The sequence below is a fragment of the Kryptolebias marmoratus genome, linkage group LG21 (genome assembly GCF_001649575.2).
Source record: "Kryptolebias marmoratus isolate JLee-2015 linkage group LG21, ASM164957v2, whole genome shotgun sequence".
NCBI lineage: Eukaryota > Metazoa > Chordata > Actinopteri > Cyprinodontiformes > Rivulidae > Kryptolebias > Kryptolebias marmoratus.
The window spans coordinates 18,938,429-18,962,013 of NC_051450.1; the positions used below are offsets into that span (position 1 = coordinate 18,938,429).

Below are 23,585 nucleotides of genomic sequence, written 5' to 3' on the forward strand. Positions count from 1 at the left end.
ATACTTTTAAACCGGTAACCAGCCCAATCCTTGCTGACACTCACTGAATAGTCTAACTTTACATGAGTGCCTTTTATTAAATGCGTGACCTCCCTGAGTTAACATGCCTCTGCTCATGATAGGCAGGGACTAAAACGCTGCAGCAGCCTTGAAGGGAGGCAGATTTTCATCACCGCATTTAAAGCAGGGGAAGTTGGAGACAATAATTTAATGTTAATTAGGAGTTCATCTACAGGGGTAAGAAAAGGGAAAGAGCGAGCGCGATGGGAGATGGGAATAGCAAGAGAGATGCCCGAGGACCTGCGTAATAGTTCTCCTTTCTCTTGTCTTTCAGTATATTAGTTCTTGTTCCCTCTCAGTCTCTTCTTTGCTCCTGGCCTGAGGTTCTTTCACAAATTAATGACACTGTAACCAGAACATTAGTTGAGTAATGAAAGACGTAGCTTGGCATGAGGCACAATAGACTAATAAAAAAGGATCATATAAATGATAAAATATAAAAAGATGTTAATAGTGACATAATCTCAAACAACTGCAATAAAAAAGACATGGTTATTGTTGAATAGTGTAGTCCTTTTCACTATAGCTGTAAAACTGTTATACAAACAATATTAGAAAGTATGATGAATTAAAGGCCACACAAGAGCAGAGTCTGCAGCATTTCATTTTACAGTGTATTAGTTAAAGATTGCATATTTTCCAGCATAATGAGCGACACACTTTTCCCTTTTCCTCAGCCTTGTTCCCATTTCACAGCAGCATGCCATTATCAGGGCTGGTTATGTTTGCAAAACACATGAACTGGAGACTAAAAAAAACAAAACAGAAAAGGCAAAACAAGCTATTATATCTTCCTGCTGCCTTTAATAAAAAACAAAAAAAAGGTTAACGATGAACATTAAAAACCACAAATGAGAAAAAAAAGTAGATGACAAGTGTTCAAGAAATAAAGTCATTAGGATTTATTGCAGCACTTGTATTTGTGTGTGTGTGTGTGGATGACAGTGGTTGACTTGACTATTACTTGTGAGGTAATAAGTGAGAGCAGAGGTACCCAAAGAAGGAACTGTAACCACGCCATGCATACACACAGCCTCATTATCCTGAACTGCACTCATCTCTCATCTTTTGTCACTCTTGTTTCTTTTTCATCTCCTCCTGTCTTCCTAGTTTGCTCCTTGTTTGTTTCAAATACACCCAGGGCCAATTTCCAACCTTTTAAAATCTGAATTCAGGGGCTGTGGTTTGCCCAGGTCAAAGTGTTTACAAAGCCTCTCGCTGAGATCTGGGTCAGATGGTGTGTTGTGATAAATTAATTGAAAAAATACAAATTTATGCATGATATTGGGGAAAAAAGAAATTGCTACTGAGAAAATGTTCTCCTCTCTAGAGATTTTCAGGCCTAGAGAAAAATTATAATAATATATTTAATTTTTTTATAATACACCACTGAAAGCGGATGGCATTTAAAAGTGTTTTTGTTTGTTTGTGTGTTTGTTAGCAAAATATCTCACAAACTATTGGCAGAATTTTAATGAAACTTGCAGGAAGTAATTATTGTAAATACATCTTTAAATGGAGCCAAATAAAGTCAAGAAGGCTGCCACAGCAAAATTACCTTTTTAAGCACAAAAATGTCTAAATTCAGTCAATTCTACAGATATTGAGCTCAAATCTGATGTGCTTGTAGCTGAGAGTCAGTCACAACACATTTCCACTCATTGCTTCAAAGTTTTGCTTAATTACTGAAATTAACTTTGTTTGTTAGCAAGAGATTTCATTAACCACTGGACAGAATTAAATGAAACTTTCAGAAAGTAATATTTGGCTGTACATCTATAAAAGATTAACTTTTGGAGTCAATCCAATTCAAAATTGCCATTACAGCTAAGATGATCTTAGCCTAAAACTCTGGCAAGAAAGGCAGCAAGGCAAACTAAGCTTTTAATTTTCTTCTTTTGTTTTCATCTCACAGTTTAAATAAGTCTTTTAATGTTTCTGTTGATTATAAAGACTGCATCACCTGCAACATATTCATGACCAATAAATACTCTAATAATTCACTGTTACATAAGGTGAAAATATCACGGAAAAAAAGTAACAATTTATAATGACAGCATTTTTTTGCTGTCAACTTGGGGAGAGATTAAGAAAAAGCTTCATTGTACAAGCAGAAAATGTCAGCGTATCCTTGCTGACTTTGAGCTGTGCGCATATTATACACTTCAGTCTGTGAACCACAGTTCACTGAATAAATAAGCTCATTTATTTGATGGAAAAGTTGGTTTTTTTTTTCACTGTACGCTTTAAATGTTTCTATCAGTCACTTCAGGGAAAGCCTGAGAAATAAAGAAACAGGTTTCATAAGTTAACAAAACCTCTCTGAGTCTGTGTGGGTGACATGTGCACATATCCCACAAATAAAACATGAATCTCTGTGGGTGTGTTCTTCAATGTCTTGACAATGGCGCTCTAATCTGCTTCACTTTTGGCAGGTGTTTTGCTAAGAACCAGAGGATGTGCAGCGCTAAGTCTGAAGAAGTTTGGATGAATGCCGTTTTAATTTTGGAGACAACACAGCCTCGGATGCTAGTTTTTTTTTTATCACCTCACAGATAATTGCACAATACGTGTGATCAGATAATGATGTCACTCAGGGAAGAGCTGTGAATGATTTAGGAAACCATTTTAACGATGTGTTTATGTGACACATTCTCACTACAAAAATGTGCAACTGCTACGTCTGAACGTAGAGCAAATAGTTTTGGTTGCACAATAAAAATGATTAGGTGACTACATTTTCGAACATACTAAAATGTGACATACCCTCATTATCCTTTTGCATTGTGTGAAATTGTCACCAACTACTAATAACATATTAAAAATCACTTATAAATAGACAGATTGGTTGAATGGCAAACTGTCACGTCAGAGAGCTGAGTTCATCCTATAAATAAATAGATGCATAGTAGATATAAATATCTTATAAATAGAGGTGGATTTTACAGATGTTAAGCTAAAACTTAGTAAAGTTGTAGCTGAGAGTAATTCACAACACATACACCAAGTGCGACTCATTGCAAAAGATCTTTGCTTAAAACTTTAGCATTACTCATTAGAGTCAACATTTTTGTCTGTTATCATGATACCTCATATCACAGGATAAATTTTATTAAAGCTGTCAGAAAGTAATCACTGGATAAATATCTACAAATAATTAACTTTTAGAGTTAGCCCAATTCATGATTGCCATCACAGCCAATCGACTTTAATCAACACAAAAATAGTCAGATTTACAGATTTTCAGCTGAAGTTTGTTGTGCTCGTAGCTCATCATGATCTTGAACACATAATCTGAGTGCTAACAGGTCTTGCTAGATCTTGCAATATAACACAAGATTTTACATAAAATAATGTGCAAGGTTTACCCATAACAGCTATAAATCCCTCCTCATTATAAGATCCTTTTAGTTTAACACTGACATAAAAAGGTGGTAAGCGAAATACATTCCTTCAAGGAACGTTCAGCTTTTATTTCACTTTTTGTATAAACTTTTCATAAAAGAATACATGATTGGCATCACTCACATTAACAACAAGCAAATCTTTGTGAGTTTGTTTGTATTTGAAAGTAACTTTATTCATTTCTACACAACCATTATAAAAAAAGGAATTGTGTTAAAACCTTGCCCACATATTTAGAGACTAAACAAGCTCATTTTTGTGGAGGACAAAATTTGCAGCACTTATTTATTGTTCATGTAAAAGGTTTCCTTTTGTGGAAGAAATGATGGTAAATCTTGAGTGAAAGGTGCTAATTCTCCTCTAAATTGTTTGAGTCTAACAATAATGGAAACAGCGTTCAGAGTGAGTAATAAGACCAGAACTTGGAGACAGAAAGAAAAAGAAATTTAAACAGAGTGGAAAAAAAAAATAATATAACAAAAAACTAGAGGCGAGCTAAGGAAGAAAGATGACTTGAGATGGTTAATGGGATGGGGAGAGCACAAAGAGAGAATACAGGAGATAAGTGTGAAGTAAAAAGGGAGAAGAGATGGACAGAAATTGATAAATGTGCTTGCTGTAGACTATAGGAAGCAGTGGAGAGAAGAAGAGATTAGATGGAGGAAGGAAAAAAGGCAAAAGGGAAGAAAAATGAAATATTAGCTGCATCTTTTTTTGCGTGTGTCTCTGCACACATCACCACCGAGCTCTTCAGATATTTCATGTTCCCATCAGTGAAGGCTGGACAGAATGTGTTTGCTGCTGGTGGATGTGTTTACCTGAGAAAGTGATTAAAAAAATAACAGAAAGCAGATTAGGTGACAGAGGTGAGGAAAGGGGTCAGACAATTAGAACAATTACTGCCCAGATTTTAAATTAGAGGTGTCACCGGTGGCAGATTATAATTCCTATTTAATGGTTCGTTTGCCTTTAAAATGCCAGTCTCAGGCTCATAGATGAGATCTGGACAAAAAGAAAGTGGGAGTGCAGGAGTGTCAAGTGTGTACAGCCACGCGTGCGTGTGCTGCTTGTGGTTCAGAGTGGAAATGCTGTTGACAGACTAATTTGATGAAAGCTGACAGGTAATTTATGAAGCATATTTTTGGGTAAATGATTTTTCTTGCTCCTTCTTTCTCTGTCATTCTAGACTAGTAATTGGATTTCCCTAACTTTCAATGTAGTGAATTAGGAGTAAACTAGTTAATGAAGGTCTGGCTGACTGTATGTGTATGTGTGTGGCGGCGTGAGGGGTGAGTAGGCTGGTATTTTAAGCTTAGGAAGAGAGAAAAAAAAGCATATTAACAGAGAGTGGGTATGTGTGTTTATATGCACACACCATGTTTGTAGATGTAGGTGCCATCTTTCAGTGCTGGGGAAGTTAATTGCAAAGTTTTGGTCTGCTGCACTAATACCCAGCTATTAGTCACCACCTTTTGCTTTATTCCCTCTCAGTCAATCAAAGACCATGGACACAATCATATGCACAAGCACCACAAGTACTTATTATCCTTGTGGGGACTCTACTTAAATAAAACAGTTCCCAGACCCCTGGCCGAAGGTTTCACCGTAAGCTCATTTTAACCCTGTCATTTAATTTATACTTTCAACTTCAGTAAACTATAAGACCTCAAAAATATGGAGCGCTTCTAGGTTTTAGACCTCGCAATTACTGTAAAACAAGCCACCTCACACACGTTCAACTAACAAATTCAGGGTCTCTTTGTCTTCCTCACCCGCTTTGTCTCATTTCACTCACTTTAATTGCTAGGGGTGTTTTGTCTTTATGAAGCTGCTCCCTAAGGTGGGTCATGACGGTCACACACATATGCAAGCGTGTGGTACACATACAAGTGGGTGTGTATGTGTGTGTGGTGAGTGTAGTGTATCTCGGCTTGAAGAGAAAGCAGAATGAAAAATGCATATGACCATGTCTACATGCTTGTTATTCTCAAAGTTTGAAACACTCAGGTCTGTGTAAAATATTAGGCACACGCCCAAGTTTATATTTCTATCCTTATTAGGACATCATATTAACTTCCATTCATTTCTGTAGCCTAAGATAGACCTTTGCCATAAACTTAATCTTAATATTCATCTTAGCGTTAAATCTAACCCCTAACCCAAACTTGATGTTCCATCACAGAAGGACGAGGCTTTGGCCCCCATAAGGACAACCAGTCCTGACAAGGTAGGCTATTATACCAGAAAAGATCTTAAAAGGTAGCAAAAAACAGGTACACACATTTAGCAAATGCACAGTTCAGATGTGTGTCTTAACTTTTGTGCAGAAGTAAGAAATACCCTGCTTTTGGTAACAAATCCAAGTTATTGTGGGAATCAAATGCATCTGATTCAAAACAAACTTTTCCTCAGTTGAGCAAATTCAAAAGAATCTAATGCAAATACGTTAAATCCAAACTAATCCACTCAGAATGAGCACACTCTGGACACAGCCCATTTTCAGACCAGTTTGTCTTTAAGCTGCCTCTGACCATTCATAAATCACTAATTGAGCCGGCCACATCCTGCATAAATTTGAGCTTTCAGAAATGAAGCTAGCATCTCAGAACCAGAAAATGCATGAAGTACTGTGCATTAAATGTGTGAAAAATATCTCATTCATATCATTTTCAAAACATGACAAATTACCTCCGTTTAGAAATCCTCTTTGTGGTTAACCAGTTTTCTTTACTAAATGCAAAGTTGCCATGTGTCATCATCAAAGTTTCCTTTGTAATGAATCCATTTATTGTTGTTTTAATTGCTTTAAATCCCATGGCTGGGCAGTCGCACAGACAGTATGCCATTGCAATATCTCATCTTTAAACTGCAAAGCCGGCTTACCTTTTCACATGTCGACTGTTTTGGCTCTGTTACTACTTCACTTGGTGGTGCAAAAAATGCAACAATGGTGGGCTGATTTCAACCCCTCATGCCACCTTGATCAATATAGAAACCACTCAGAGATAGCCAAAAAAAAAAAAAAAAAGAGTCTAGTGAAATTGCCTGTAGTTCAAGGTAAACTAAGCAGTTCAAACATACAGATGAAAAATCAAGGTACCAAGCTGTACACATGTGGAATGAGTTTCTATAAGAGCTTTAAAACTGTTTGACAATGTTGGACGGGAAAGGAGATGCATTATTTTTTGAATAGATGTGTGCATTTGTTGACTTGAGGTTATTGACAAAAAGGTAAAAATCATGATTCCCCATTATTTTAATATTATTAGACCATTTAATGACCCCTAATGAAATCACCTCAAGTTTTTGTGGAAAATCACTCCTTAATTTTGTGAACTGGACAAAAGAAAATCTTGTTATGCTGTAATTTCCCATCAAACTCCATGTGGCAAAAAAAACCCAAACAAACATTCAGTTTGTGTCTGTGTGTGTTGGAGTCAGTGTTGAATAAAGATGCCATCTTCGGCCTCTACCTGGAGTGTTGAGCAGACGGGACATGCGGCAGCTGTACGTGATTTGCTGTTCGCAGTGTTCTGCACTGGTGGTGATGGCTGTCACCTGGAAACACAGGCGGGGAGGTGGATTTCAACTTTATCTTGTTCAACCAGACACGTCATTTTTATGCAACAACAAATTATTAAGAAAAAAAAAAAGTAAGAAATTGCTTCCAGTGACTTTTAGCATCTGAAAATGGAACAAGTCAGCCATACAAATAATGAGGGAACATAATTACAGCAAGAACTGGCTACTCAAAACATGTCATCTTATTGAACATAGCTGTCTTGCAGATATTGCTGTTAAAAACCGCTGTCACTCCTCATGGGGGTGTTGAAACATGTAAAGTTTACCTCCAGTTTGCTTTTGACTGAGAGTGACAACTGCAATCTATAACCACTCAGCAGAAAGATTAAGGTATCGACTTTTGAGTGTGAGAGAGCAGATTCAGACGGTCTGAGGTGTATTTAGAGGAACCACAGCAGACAAGTCATACATGGATGAGGTTAAATACTCATAATGTTAGTTTAAAACTGGGCATTTTCAGGACTGAGCACTAATTCAATCTGCAGCTTTATTTGGGTGGAAGAGCAACTTTGGCGAGGCTGCTGTTTGTGTTGGTTTAAAAAAAACAACAACTGATTTGTAGATAGGGATAATCTTATTATTGTTCTGTTCTGAAATGATGTTCTGTTTATTTGATATCAATAGTTAATATCTTATCAGCTGTAACATTGGTCATAAAGCATGGAGGACGAAGAAAAAAGCAAAGGTCTAGGCCAGCGGTGTCCAATCCAGGCTCTAGAGGGCCACTATTCTGCATGTTTTAGGCGTTTCGCTGGTTCTCAGGTTCTGCAGAAGCCTGATAATCACTCAGTCATTCAAATCAGGTGTGTCAGAGCAAAGAAACACCTAAAACATGCAGGACAGTGGCCATCCAGGACCAGGATTGGACACCACTGGTCTAGGCTAATGGCTAGCCATATGAGGCCCCGTTTTTAAATAATTTTTCAGTGTAAAAGAATGCTACATTAGATAGTAATAAGCATCTACACTTTTGCATTACACCATTTGTTTAGTTTGTCACTGTTTTCTCAACTGAACATCTGTGTTAGACCTAAGACTGAGGTATTAAACAAAAAAAGCATCTTGAAAATAGGCAGGTTTAAGTTCTGATTTAGAGCAATCTAGAGAGCTTGTCATCCTGACTTCTAGAGAAAACTGTTTAGTTATTGATTTTGTCTTGAGCCCAATGTGGATTAGTACACATTCTTACCTGCACTATTTGTTGTTAAACATCACTAAATAAAGATCTTCTCAATAAAAAAAGGCTTTGAAAGATAAAAATGAAGGTCTTTCTATGATAAAAATTTTCTTTTTTTAAAGGTTAGCATCATATACTGGTCCACTTCCTTTGGAGTCTGTTGGTGTTGCACTGAAAAAAGCATCCCAGCTGCTAAATGCACAATACCACTCTTGATGTTCAGCTGTTTGTCTTTGTTCTTTCTTTCAAAGTACAGAAGAAGTATTGAATGAGTGAATTAAAAAAAAAAAAAAAAACTAAGAAAACATCTTGTGGACATGCAACAAAGCTCAGACATGAGGAAAAATGAACAGTATAGATCCCAAACAGATGTCCTGGATTATTTAACCGACATCTTTTATTTTGTGTACACAGTTGTCAAATATTTATAAGTTGTGGCTGCATTGTCCACTTTGGGTTATATGTAAGAATGTCAGACTATTTTTGGAGCATGAGAGACAAAGACGTTTGTTCAGTCCAACACGCAAAAGCTGGAAATATATTGCACAGTGTTAGTTAAGATATGAAACAAGGATTGTTTTAAACATTCTAATATAAATTTATACATTATTTCAGACCTTTATAAATTGCTTACAAATATTATTATAATTTATAATAAGAATTACTGTTCTTTTTTCTTCCTAAGATACAAATAAAAACAATCCAGGATGAAGCAGAACATGTGACAGATAGAATAAAAGTCAACATCCTATTTATCCATATGACACCACAGTTGATAATGTCAGGATAACAGTAATTTAAACTTTTTTTTAATGTCATTTTGGATTGCCTATAATTTTAATCTATTTTGGTGTTTTAAAACAAGCATTGATGTAAAAAAAAAACATCAAAGTTTGTTTGTGTGTTACCTGGTCCATGGAGGCACTATAGTTGACCTGTAGAACAGTACGTTTCTCTCTGCTCGAACCTGTGATTAAAGTATCGGGTGGCAGGTTGTTCACAACCGTCATCCACACTTTGTCCTCTACAAAAACACAAATGGAGAAACATAAAACACATGCTGGTAAGCTATAGAATTAGGAGAAAAAAGGTTAATGCTAAATTCAGCTGCTAAATGTTTATTTTAAAGTATAGGCTATAAATTACACATGATTAAATATGGTTAATTTACACGAACACAACAGCTTAGCTGCCATGGAAATCAAGTGTTTTCTTTGTGTTTAACGTTATAGCTTGGAGTGCTGAGAGGTAAATAGACACTTATGAGTTACTAAGGTATGAACCAGCCACTCAGGCACTTTCATGTTCATTTGCAGGGAATGTATGAATTTGTATTTCTCTGAGGTGTGTGAATGTGTGTGAGAAAAAAAAAAAACTCTTAACATTTCCACATTTCCAAGGTGTGTGTGAGTGTGCTATTCGCCTTGACTAAGGGGCTAGCCAGTGGGGTGCAGTGACATTTCATCAAAAAGTGTTGCCTTCGCTCCACCTGCGTGCTCTGCTGTTCCACACTATCTACTTATTCCAGCGTGTGTGTTCATGTGTGTGTGTGTGAGTGTGTGTATAAGTGTGCAAGTGGGTGGCTGTTTGCCACGAGGGTCATTTAGAAGCACTCCTAGATTTACCCAACTGCTTCGTTTCATATACGTTTCTGGTTTCTTTGTTGATGTGTATGTGTTTCCAAGCGTCTGTGCTGGCTGCTCCTTAAATGCTAGTAACTGCGTGTGTTGCCATGGAAACCCCAGGTAGCAGGTTAAGCCTGCTGCAGTTTCAGGTTAAGAAAGAAAGGGGCTGTGGAGTTTTCTTCTTTTTGCAGGTCACTGGGGCCAGAAATAGTAAGGAAGGTAGGGAAAGACGCATGCACATTTACAGAAAGACAGAGCAGATAAGAGACACTTCAGCACCCACCTGTCATCTTACAGTTCACTCTGAAGGGACCAAGAGGTCCACTGCTGTCAGGGTCAATCCAGTAGGTGTCAGAAGACCGACCCAAATGCTTATAGGCCTCACATGAGGGCTCGTAGTTGGCTGTAGCAAAGCAAAGAGAGAAAATGTCAGTGTTTTCAATAAAAATCAAGAAAAAATATTTAAGTGCACAATAAAAGTCTTATTTTAACACCTCCAGAGTGTGTCATGTTGAGATACACTGATGTAAAAAAAGAATATTAAAATATAGCTGTTGATTGTGGCAAGGAGGGTGCTTTTTGTGGATGTTGTAGACCTGCTGGCGTCTTCAAGCTATGACCTTCAGCGTGCACGGGGGTGGTTCTCTGCTGACCGAGATACCCAGATAACCCAGACACAAGCAGCTGACATTAGCTCCCTCTGTAAGGTGGCCGAGTTCAGCCTCACAGATAAGGTGAGGAGTTTGTCGTTCAGTGGGAGTGGAGCCACTGTTCCTCCACATGAAAAGGATTCAACTGAGGTGCTTCAGGCATCAGATTAGGATGCCCCCCTCTGCAGGTTTACCAGACATGTCCCACTGGGAGAAGACCCTGATGAAGACCCAGAACATGTTGAAAGAAATATATATATAATTTCTGGCCTGGGATCCTTGAGAAGCAGCTGGAGAGTGCCATGAGAACGAGGGAAGTCTAAGTTTCGCTCCTGGAAACTGTTGCTACCGCGACCCGACCACAGATAAGTGGCAAAAAATGAATGGATGAATGGTTGTTGAATAAAAAGAAAAAACAAAAAAAGAATTTTGAGATTATTAACTTTGTCTCTGCATTTATTCTTGGTCATAAACTTGAAAGTCAGCTATCTGGAGCCTCCATTTGTTATTTTACACAGATTGTTGTTGAAGATGCACTGAAAAATTTCATCAAACTGTAGAGTTTTAGAATGAATGTAAAGCAACATATTTGTTAGGAAGTCTGTCTTTCTTTCGCTCCATCAGTTGTGGAGGAATTTCTATCATCTTGATTCAGTGTCGGTCCGACTCACTATCAGACAACCTAATAATGACAGACTTTGGCTTGATCCATACAAAGAAAAGGGGAAATGGGACATAAAAAAATAATTTCATTTCAAAACAAAGGAGAGTTTACCTTTGATTAAAACTTTTTGGATTTGCATTTGATTGGTTAAAAACAAGAAACAAAGTTAAAAAAAAAAACTTTGCTTGGAATGCCTTTTGTATTTTTGTCTCATCATGTGCCATGTCTGTCTTTTTTCTTTTACCCTTCTTTCCTCTTTCATTACCTTTCCTGACTACAAGATTATTGATGTTTTTGTCTGTGATATTGCTCTGTTCATCCAGAGGTATAGAGATGTAGTTTCTTGCTGAGAAGACCAGAAGTGGTCATGCTGTGCTAGCTCGTAAGGATCGACCAACTCTTTGAGGTTGTTGTTGTCTAGTTCAAACCCATCAGTCAAAGGCTGCAACTTACTGCAGCCAAAAAGCCAGAAGTCGCTCTGGGGAAAGTAACAAAAATGTAAAATCATTTTTCCAAAGTTAAACCCAAGAAGTAACTGCTAATGTGTTCAAAACAAAGAAGAATGCCACAAAATTTTTAAATAAAAGCATGTAAAAAGCTTTGCTTCCTATAATGTTTGGCTGCAATTAAGTGCAAACAGAATGGTAATTGGTTTGACCTAAATACATTTCTTAAAAGCAACTACAAATATATTTTAGCCCATAGCTGAAAAGCCAATGAAAGCAGTTATCTTTTTTGTCTCATAACCCAAGATTTGCCATTTCTGAGAATACTTGTCAAAACTCTTTTTCTTTAAAGCAATGGTTCTGTTTTGGTCAAATAATTATAGAATCTTGTCTTAATTACAGATAATAAACCAAAGAAACTTACATAAATGAGAAAATCATTTGTAATTACTGTTTGTATGAAAAGATCTGATTATTAAATGCATCTTCTATCAACTGACTTTTTAATTAACTTGATCATTTAAGAAGTACTACAGTAACTTTATCACTTTACTAAATTACGGAGGAGCTTTTAAGATGTTTGAAATATCCAACCACCATTTAAAGATTTGTCTGTCTTCATCTTTAATTCTCTCTTTATTTGGGACAGCTCTGAGTCCAAGAGATTTTAAAGGAGTGTCTGTTTCACAGCCACACATGATACATCCACAACCATCTACTGGCCAATAACCAGCTCCATCAGGGCTCCTGTTCACAGTCCCATGCCTGAGTAGCTGCTTTGAGGAAAGGGAAGAGAATTACTCATCCGTTCTCCCTACCCACATTTTACTGGCTGGACGTCAGATTTGGCAAACGACTTTGTAAGCTCAGACCAGACAGCCCAGTCTGCTTTGATTTAATAAATCAGTGCTTCATACATTTTAAAGAAATAACAAAACAAAATAAAATAGACCTGTTGTTTGATTTTCTTTTTTATTCTCTTCATATTGAACACACATTTGATGCCATACAAAAGTTAATTCAACTGTCCAATAAATCTAGATTTTCATCTTTTGAACAAAATACAGCATGGTGCATTTCGGTATCTCTAAAGTAGATTAAACACTCAGAGTTAAAGCTTTCAGTTAAAGGTATTTAACTAGAGAAATTGCCTTTTTTTGCAAAAAATGCAGTATGAATGCTGAGTGCTAAATGACTTTGCTGAAAGCTGTTAAAGAATGAACTGTTACAGTAAACACAAGCTGAACAGAAGCTAGAATCAATGAAATAGTAGCTAAAAGCTGAAATTAACCAAACCGTAGCTGCAAGATTAAATTAGAAAACCAACAGATAAACAGTAAAATTTCCAAAGCCATAAAAAAGCTATAATTAGCAAAAGAGTAGCTAAAATTAGCATAAGAAAACAGAGTAAGTAAGCGGAAGCAGATTTCAGAGAACAATGTTTTCTGAAGGATTGGAAGAGATCTCAATGTTTTTTTATTGGGAAAATCTTTGTAAATAAAGTTAAATAATTCAAAAAGTATAAAAGTTATAAATACAAAAAGTCATAGCACACTCTTTCCAATTGTGTCAACAGCTCAAAATATCTGGAAGTTTGTAGTTTAATTGCAAAAAATGTACAGAAGAAACTATAAACAGGAAAGATATTGGACAACAAATGCAGATCACTACAGGAAGAGACAGACTGATAGAACAGTATATTTAAAAAGCAAAGGCATCATTTAACACCTTGTTTGATGTACTATTGTATTTTAATAACATTCCCATTATTTCCTCACTAATTTTATTGTAATTCATAAGTCCTGGTGCAACCAAACATTCTAAAACATAATTTATAAATGTAATTTATCTTCCCATCTAAAACGGTCAAACTCCTAATGTAGTGAATCTGTTATTTTCACCTAATTATGCATTGAACTTTTCTCTTTTTATTTCATTAAAGTTTGTGGCTTATGAAAAATGGCATTTCCCAAATTTTAAGCCTGAAGAAAGCTCTGACACTGTTTATGTGCTGGTGCTTTGCGGGTCGGATTCTTCCTCTAATTTTTTATTTTTTTTTCCCCTGAAGAGAACAAAATACGATGCAGTTGGACTAGCTTGGCATCGGAGCACTTCAAAAGTTCATCTGTCTCTGTGCTGAGAATTGCAAAGCGGCTTAATCTTTGAAAGTCAAACAGAGCAAAGCCAAGTCGTAAGAATGCACACGAGGAACACATTACAATGATGCTGAAGTGGTGAGAAAGAAAAGCGAAGAGAGTCCAGGAAAACAAATGATTTCTTATACATTCAGATACTCACAAGTGTGGCAGGTGGCTCCACTGTATCCTGTTCCATCACAGGAACAACTGAAACTGTCCCACGTTTGTTTACATCGACCTCCATGCTCACAATGGTTGGGCATACACCTGAAGAGACACAGATTGGACTCAGAAACATTCACAGGATGCATGTTTTCTCAGAAAGAAGTTTCTTTTAGTATGTGTAAGAAAAAAACAACAAATCAACAACAGGAACAAAAATGATACCTTCATCATGCTGAATAAGCATGATTTGTCCGTTTGTGGTGCGTTAAATTTATCTACCTTAACGACGCTAAAGACTAACGTGTTTCCTGCTGAAAAATTGCCACATCTTAAAAGTATCTTTGAATGTCGGAGGTATACTGGAACAGCTGTTCCGTACACAATATAAATGTAGTTGTGTAGTTGTAAAATATTATCACAGACAAAAATAAGGCAAATACAAAAAGGTCAAAGACCCAAACATAATAGGTTAGACTCACATAAAGTGTAAAATTATCATTTATTCTGTGTGAAAGGCTGGATCTGAACACTGTATATTAATACAGCCAAATTGTGTGTGGGCGCCGTACAAACAAAGTGCAAAAATAACACATAAAAAAAGATATACTTGTTTTAAAAAGAAAATCTGGCCCTTGTTAAATTTACACAACAAAAATGACTAACACAGTTAGTTTTACAGAAATCAGGATAAGATGTGTTCTTGTGGTAGCTGAGCATTCCCTTCATAGCATATTTTGAGCACAACACATTTTGCCTAGAACTTGGCATCAACCTTGTCTTTCTGTTAGCAAAATATCTCATGAACCACAAGACAGATTTTAATAAAACTCACAGAAAAGAATCTTTGGCTTTACATCTGAAACTTAGCATTTAAAGTCAAACAAATTAAAGATGGCCACCACAGCTAATCAACCATAGCCAATGCAAAAATGGCTATAATTCTGTCTGTTTTGCAGAAATTAAGCTAAACCTTTATCTGGTAGTAGATGAGTACAATGCTCATCTTCACACATAATTTCAACACTAACAGCTCTTGCAAGATGTCACAATGATCTTAGTTTAAAACACTGGCAATAAAGGAAGCTAGTGATATGCAATCCTTTAAAAAATAATGGGCATTTACTTGTTGATAGAATTTTTCCAACACAACTGATTTATGTTTTTAAAAGAAAAAGATGACATGACCAAAAGTAAGACACTAATCAGCAATAATAAAACATTTCACATTAAATAATCAACCATAGATACAGTAGACCTAGTGGTCACCTAAGTTTGAAATAATAATAATAATAATTCTGACAGATTACACCAATGTTTATTTTAATTTTGTTGTTAGTTAAAATAATAATCATTTTCTTCCAAAAAACGTTATTCCAAAACTCATCAAGATCCATGAATCTTTAGGCTCTTTTACAAACGTCCTCATGCACAAGTTATGTAATTAGAAAACGTAGGTCTGCTTTTAAATTAATCAAAGAAACAAAAGGACGAGGGAAGCCAGCTGGAAGAAAAACAAACACTGACTCATAAGCGCTTTGGGGTTGCTTTGAAAAGGCAAAATTCTGCACCCGTGTTGGGAATTGGGCAGTTAAATAGTACAGAGGCATTTATCTATGTGGCCATGCAAGATTATTGTTGTGGAGACGTGTCCTTCCGTGATGAAACTAAAACACAACTGAGATTTTTTTTTTCTTGGATATGTACAAAACTGAACCAGTAAGAGGCTATAAGCTGTTGTAAACAACCACAGCGCCCCTGCTTTACACAACACAGCACAACTTCAGCAGGCTAAGAAGTCTAGATAAAATGTGATTGTGCTTTCACAATGGGTTGCAATTGACAAGGCCTGACAATCTCAAAAGACATTATTCTTAGCAAGCTGGGGGCACTGAACCACACCAACAGCTCAGGGCTTTGTATGAGAAGAAAGGAAATCTATGGCAAGATTGCAGCACATGTAGGTTGTGTAGGGTTTTATGTGCCACTTCTTGTGTTGTTGTGTTACAGTTATGGCGATTTTGTGGAAAATAGCATGTGCATTATTCTGAGTGCCTGCACAATGCTGTGTCTCAGGTGCTGTATGTGTTTTTTCCAACTTTTCAGCCTAAACAGAATCCCACAGTGGAACGGCATTGATCAAAAGGAGGTCAGACAGGGCTATTGAACCGCCTTCAAAGACATTCTGATTAGGTAGATGGTAACACTGCACCCATTCATCTTCCATGGCAGAACAAGGCCCACCTCAAGTACTGCAGAGTTGATACACAACATCTGAAGTAACAGAAGTGAGCAATATGGCAACCTGGATAGGAGCCTGGAAATTTTAGGATGCTCACAAAACCCAAAAAAGAAAAAAAAAAAAGGCCTACAGCCAGCAAGTAGCAGCCGTATTACAGCCCTGCAATCTGCAAAAATAATATTTTCATACCACATAATATCATCATAAAACTGCAGAAGCAAAGCAAGTGATTTCAACTGACTCCTAGTTATTGCAATTGATAACTACAGGCATATAAAAACTTTAAAACTGAAAGTGTTAACATTCTTTGAAGAAATGTATATTGCCCGTTGCATTTCTCGCCAGACTAAGATTTTTAGTTTTTGACTAAGATCATCTTATGATGAGAAATAACAGAGTTGTAAGTTTAAAATTAAAGTTATGTGCAATCTCATGCAATATTGTGAGATGTCACACTCAAAGCGTGTGTTGTGTATCACTCTGAGCTCCTACCACATCCAAATTTAGGTCAAAATCTGTAAAATTGACTGCATTATAACCAATCTTTTTTATTTTCATGGTCTACTGGTTGTGGCAGCCAAAAGTTAATCAATTGTAAATGTACATCCATTACTTTCTGAGAGTTTCTTCAAAATTTGTCAACTGAATGCAATCTTTTGCAAGCATTAACAACAAATAAAGTAATGCACATACGAGCAAAAACATTATCACCCTTTCATATTTGGCAGCAGCTGATAAAAACAATCTAAATGAAATTATTACATAAATTGATTATTTTTAGAGGCAGTATGTACATCCACTTTTATTGGTTGTCTAATTTTGAGTTCCTAACTTTCCAATAAACCAGACTGCTCTTTGCAGAAACTGATCTGAATCATGCAGCAGCAGGTATTTTCTGCCTGCTTTGTTATATTGACAATATTTTCTTACAAAACTACGAGCACCCTCAAACCCCCAAATGAACTGGCTTTAGTTGATGATGTTAAGCATCATTTTAGAGTTAAAATATTTTTCTTAGATACATTTGTTTCATGACAAACAATTCTCAAATTGAGGTAAAAGCATGGCTGATTTCATGTATTGCAAATTCATCCCAATATGTTTGTCTAGTTCATGACAAGGAAATAAATTGAAATGTCAACAAGTTTTAATGCATGCTGCCAGTGAGCCAACACTGGGACGCGTTGTGCAGAATCTCCAGCTCTTGCCAAGTTCTGCTTGCCAGTGAAATAGTGAACTGTGTGACGAATTTTTGATGCCTGATTAAGACGCGAGAGTGTTTTCCAAAGGGGGAGGGGGATGAGGGAAACCTGCTCTGTGCTTTCAGTTTAAAATGAAAAGAATGTTGCATTTAGACCCATTCTTTTACACCAGGAAGCCTTCTCATAAATTATATCCATTTATCAGTGTGACAGGCACATTTAAACAAGGCACACATAAACATAATTCATTTGCGGTTGCACAGACAACAAAGAGAATCTTGAGTAATAAGTCTCAGGATAAGAATTGAAAATACTTTTACATAACAGTTTTGTTTACTTTATGACTCTCCAGTTTATCTGATTTATGATAGTATTGTTTTTGTTGCTTTTTTCCCTTTTTCTTCATGCATCATAGGGTGGAAGTGTGAACCTGTAGCAGTTATCATTTTTACCTGTCTATAATTGCACACATGTCCAGGCTGACATTCTCAAAGGCTCCCACAGTGCCTTTCTCCACTGCATGCAAATCAGCAGGCTGATCATCCACCAGGATCGCCTGCATGCACCCCTGGAATGAATGCTGGGAAGGTGGGAACGGTGTCTGCAGAAAGTACCCTGCAACCAACAGAAAAAAACAAAGAAAAGCACATCATAAAACAGTATTGTACACACTTACAGGCCACTTTACTGGGCACACCTTGCTAGAACTGGACTGGACCCCCTGTTCCTTTCAGAACTTCCTTGACTTGTTTGTGGCATAGATCCTCTGAGGAATATTTCTTCAGACATTTTGGTTTATATTGACCTGATAACATCTCACAGTTGCTACAGATGCTACAGCTGTACATCCATGATGCAAATCTCCTGTTCCTCCACATCCTAAAGGTGCTCAGTTGAATTGAGATCTGGTGACCGTGGAGGCCATTAGAATTCAGAAAATCCAGACTCAGCAGAGCAGCCAATGTTTTACCAATCTCTTATTGTCCAATTTTGACGAGCCTATGCGAATTGTAGCCTCAGTTTCCTGTTCATATCTAACAGGAGTGGCACCTGGTTTGGTCTTCTGCTGCTGCTGTAAACTATCTGCTTGAAGGTTGTTGTGCATCCAGAGATGGTATTCTGCAGATCTTGGCTATAACAAGTGATTATTTGAGCAATTGTCCCCTTTCTATCATCGCCAAACAGGCGGCCCTCTGACATCAGCAAAACATTTTGTTTCCAAACAACTGCTGCTTACTGGATATTTTCTCTTTTTCAGATCATTCTCAATAAACTCTAGAGATGTGCGTGAAGATCCAAGTAGATCTGCAGTTTCTGAAATACTCAAACCAGCCCGTTTGGCAGCAACAACCATGTCACAGACAAAGTTCCTTCAATACCTTCTCTTCCCCATTCTGATGCTTAGTTTGAACTTCAATAAGTCATCTTTACCACATCTAGATGCCTAAATGCATTAGATTGGTGCCTTATGATTGACTGATTAACTATTTTTGTTACCAAGCAATAGAACAGGAGGACCTAATATAGTGACTTTTAACTGCCAAATGCAGAAAGATGGAGATAAAAATAACTAAAACCTGGAAGAAAAAAAAAATCAGTGAAAGAACAATGCATAACATCTTGTTTGAACAAAGATAATGAGAAGAACACAGTTGAGAAGAGGACCTTTTATTGAGGCAGACAGAAAACATAACATCCTTGACAAAGAACAACAGACCAGTTCAGAGGCTTTTAACTGTCACTTTCTCACAACTATCAACCTTCATCTGCCTCCTGGTTTTAGAGCTTATTTACAAGGTATATTAGCCTTAGTGAAAGTGCTAAGCCTGCAATAGACTAGGGGACATATGTTTTCCAATATATATTGTACCTTTATGAAATACAGGAGTCAACGGCCCATCCAGAAAGACCTTTGTGCCTTGACCGGATTGTGGAATGAGGCCAGGACTGCGTGCCTGTTGAGTTTTATGTGTTTGTCTGTGCACATAAACCATCTTGGACACACTAATGTCTGTGGATGTATGATAACCAGCGTGAACTCTACATGCACAAATATGTCATTATGCAGCTGTGTACTGAACTGTATTTGAGTATGAGCAGCGTCTTAAATTGGAGATGAGAACCCAGAATTCAATCTCTACCGTGAGCACAAAGGTAAGTCATAAAACACAGGAGCTCAATGACATCTCCATCATTGTGATGTTATAAACTGTCATACTCTCCAGCCCACCCATCAGCCTCAAGGCCAAAGCATCAAGAGGCTTATTGTAGAGGCCATATGCACTCTGTCTGTGTGTGTGCGGGTGTGTGTGTGTGTGTATGTGTGTGAGGACATTATTAGTGTTTATGGTTGGCTGACCCAAAGAAAATACAATAATAGAACAGTAAAGTGTTGATGTTATTTTGCTGGATTCATACGTTTCTTCATATCTTCCGATTTTTATTTAGTCCCTAAAAAGTTTTCTCTCTTGTCCTAGCCATCTGTCTTTTCGCCTGCCTGCTGTCTTTGCAGAAGAATGGGAGACAAGCAGTCAGAGGGAAGAAAAGGAGGAAGGACACGTGGAAAGGGAAGACGTGAAACAGAGCAGACTTCAGCTGGCTGGCAGCATTTTGCATCCTGTAGACAGCTTATGAATACAAAGGCTTCAATCCTGCAAATTTGGCAGAATGCAAAGTGCAAAGCATGAACCTGTGGGTGGACAAATGTACATTGTTACAGGACATAAAAGCATACAGGAATTTGTTGATCTGTGGTTCTGTTTAAGCCACTACTTGATTGTTTCCCCACTTTAAATACACTAATACATTAAGAACCCTTTTCAAACAAGCCCTAACAAATAGAAAGAACAACCAATGAAACAAAATGTTATACTTGGACATATGTTTACAGAGCAAAATGATTTCTGAGAGGTAAAAAAGTAGGAAACTTTGCTTCCAGTTTCTGAAGTGATCAATATAACATTTTGTTAAATTATTTAGGAGGCACAAATATCCAAACTAATAATTGAGGAACATCTTGTGCATTATTTATAAACACTTCAGGCTAATCTGTTCTGCATATCAAAAAGAAAAACTGACATTCAAGGGTAATTTATTAGATTAAAACAGCCACTAATCAGATATTTCAGTTTCCTGGTATAATTCAGGTTTTAATGTTGCATTAAATTAGTATATTATGACACAATCTTGGCTGAAATGCAGCAAAATATTTGCTACTTCCCCCACCATGTTTTAAAGAAGGTTTAAATGTTATGCCTTCCTATCAGTAAGCAATAAATAAGTAAATAAAGTACCTATAAAAAAAGGAATCCTATATGTAATCAAATAGCTGTTAAAATCTCAAAAACGAGCTGAACATTTTTTCCCCTAAACTTATAGTTCTGTAGTTTTAATTTGCAGCTTACACAAACCAAAACTCCTATCTGTATTTGAAAGCAACAACAATAATCCCCCACAGTCCTTCTGGCACTTTTTCACAGCCTCCCTGTTGTGTTCAGAGAGCTTCTTTGACAATACACACCGAAGGAACAACACCAGCTCTCATTTTCCTGGGCACAATTCAGGCCACAGTACGTATACAAAAACGGTTTCAGGAGAAGCAGAATGGAAATCTGCCAAAATGCTCTGATGTGAATCACGACAAATTTTCTAAGATTGAAAATCTAGAGTATTTCAAGAAGAGACAAAGAACAGTTGCCAAAAACAATATGTAGTTTCGAACAAAACTCAAAAATTCACTGAAGCATAAAATGTACCTTTCTATTGACCAAATGTTGTAATTTCACCGCTTACTGTTTCACTGAGCTGTAAAAAGAATTTGAAAAAGTACTTAAAGCTCCTCATGAATTTCTGTCAAGCTAATATATTTAACTGAGCATAACCAAATATTACTGTTCTTGAGTAATTTTGTGAAGAACATCATGAGAACAACTACTGAAGGGACACATGCGTGGCATTTCTCTTGTAAATGAGAATATTAGTTTCATGACTGACTCATCTCAACATGAAGAGATCGAGGCTTTAACGTGCAGCTACTGATGTCCAAATGAGCTCAGTGGAACTGTATTTTAAAAGCTATAAACACTTAAATAAATGGAAATCATAGTTTAAGATAAATGCTATTACATTTAAAGCATTTATTTTTTGAACTCGATTTGTCCTGGGCGTCTCAAACCCTTTCCAATTTCTGCAGGTGTCAAATCGTCTGAACAGGAGCTCTTCTTTAACAGACAACATATCCACGTCTAAAAACCCCAACAATGATACATATTATTTATAAAAAACTGATTTATATCTTGCTGTTTTCATTCCCAAAGTCTACTCCAGTGAATTAAATCAGAAACATAACAGCAGCTGCCAAAGTGGGTACAAAGCAAGCCGAGGCAGGTGCAGAGGTGGGCAGTGAAATATCGTAAACAACTTAGGATACATTTTTGGAAGATGTGCACACAAAAATACGCCATGAGTTTCAAAAACTGCATGTACAAAACAAGGCTGTACAACTTGTTAGTCACAGACACTCAAAATTCATTTAAACTGTTTCTGAAAATCTGCTTTTTTTTTTCCTGCAACGCTGAGTCACCAGCTCATCTCCAACAGTCTCAGCCCAGTGAAATAAAACGTCTCCACACAGACGGGCTTCAAACCTGATCCACTTGCTTTGAAGCTACCAAGCCAACTTGTAAACCACCAGCTGCTCCTAATATTTAATTTTAAGTCAAAATAAGATAATGATAGTAAAGAAGTAAAAGAAGATTTCCCAAACGATAAAAACAATGTATTAGGAAGATCTGTGACAATGTTTAAAACATTCAAGTTTTGAAAGATTTGTAAAGAAAACGAGATTGTTAAATTAACAAATAATGAATAGTATTTTTTTCTTTTAGACTCCACTGCTATGAAATGCCAGAGGGTTCAAGGAGCAGCATCCCATAATTGACAACTCTCTCATTAGTGTGTCCATTTGTCCTCCGTTTCTGGAGATGAAAGAGCACAACTTCACGACCTTTTCTTAGGGCATGTTTGCTTTTTGTTTGAGAATCTGTCTGTCTTGCCTCCTGAGTATAAAGAACTGCCAAAAACGAAATTAAATAAGCTATGAAATCATATAAATTGTTCAAAATACTTAGGTATCATTAATTTATATTACATTATTATTCTTATATTCACATTTATCTTTCTCTGGTTTTTATGTGAATTTTCAATGTTTATTTTTCTTAACTTACTTATTTTACATTTCATTCTGCTAACTTTTTTCTTGTTCCTTTTTTACATTTCTGTCTGTATTTCTGTTTCATCCCCCCCACAAAAATGGGTTGGCTGTTTTTCAAACTGATGAAAAAATCCTCTTTACCTGATGTGATTTGCTGATCAGTAAGTTGATCGTTGCCAAACGGTGTGAGCTGCATGTGAGTGAACACATTAACCAGGGGCTCCTGAAAGGCAGCTATTCAAAGATTTGATGGGATTACTATTGTTTTTTTTTTCTATCTGGTTTGCTTCCTTACAGTATGTGAATCACACAGCATGAAGAAATACATATGTTTGAAAAAATAAAAAAAGAGAAAAAGCAATTATTTATGTCTTTGTCCTTATTTTTGCTAAAAGAAAAGAGGACAGACCTATTTCCCATTCCCTAATTGATATGTATTAAGTCCCATTTTTTATACAACATAATTAGATTTTTTTTTAGTAATGCTCTTACTTTGGCTTAAGCTAGTCAATAATAAAAATAGCACTAGCAGATAACGTGGTCTCTGTTGCTAGGATTTGCGGTCCTCCATGACACACTCTCTTATTTGCATAATGTACCAGGAGTGCATACAGTCATGCAAAAAGAAAACCGGCTTGGAGATGCATAAAAAAATACATAGATAAATATAAACATATATATGATTTAAATAAAAATATACACTGTAAAACAACAATTAAATAAGTGAAAAACTTAAATTGAAAGTGCAAAAAATGAATAAAGGGAAAATAGAAAACATTAACATTTTTGGATGTATTGAACTATTTATTAATGTTTATTTATTTATTTGTCTTTGGCAGTTTCAGTCTTCTCTACTTGAGAAATTCAATTTGTAGGATACTGGTGTCATTCACTTACTAATTTCTCTGAGCGCAAGTTCAGGAGTGAGAAACTACTCCCCGTAAAATAGGATTTGGATTCAAGAGACTGCTTCTAAAAACAGGTGCTCGAAGGATAGTGGAGCGGAGATGGGGGGGAGGC

At 36.6% G+C, this 23,585-nt stretch overlaps 1 protein-coding gene across 3 annotated transcripts in view; it reads right to left on the minus strand.

The window, feature by feature from the left end:
* cntnap2a (contactin associated protein 2a) overlaps positions 1 to 23,585 on the minus strand; it is a 322,102-nt gene that overhangs the window by 105,988 nt on the left and 192,529 nt on the right. For all 3 annotated transcript variants that reach the window (XM_017428430.3, XM_037973045.1, XM_037973044.1), the window contains exons 11-15: positions 17,806 to 17,968; positions 13,908 to 14,014; positions 10,133 to 10,252; positions 9,133 to 9,248; positions 6,939 to 7,023 (exon numbers count right to left, since the gene is read on the minus strand). In XM_017428430.3, the coding sequence (XP_017283919.1) occupies positions 6,939 to 7,023; positions 9,133 to 9,248; positions 10,133 to 10,252; positions 13,908 to 14,014; positions 17,806 to 17,968 (591 nt within the window). The remainder of the gene's footprint in view (positions 1 to 6,938; positions 7,024 to 9,132; positions 9,249 to 10,132; positions 10,253 to 13,907; positions 14,015 to 17,805; positions 17,969 to 23,585) is intronic.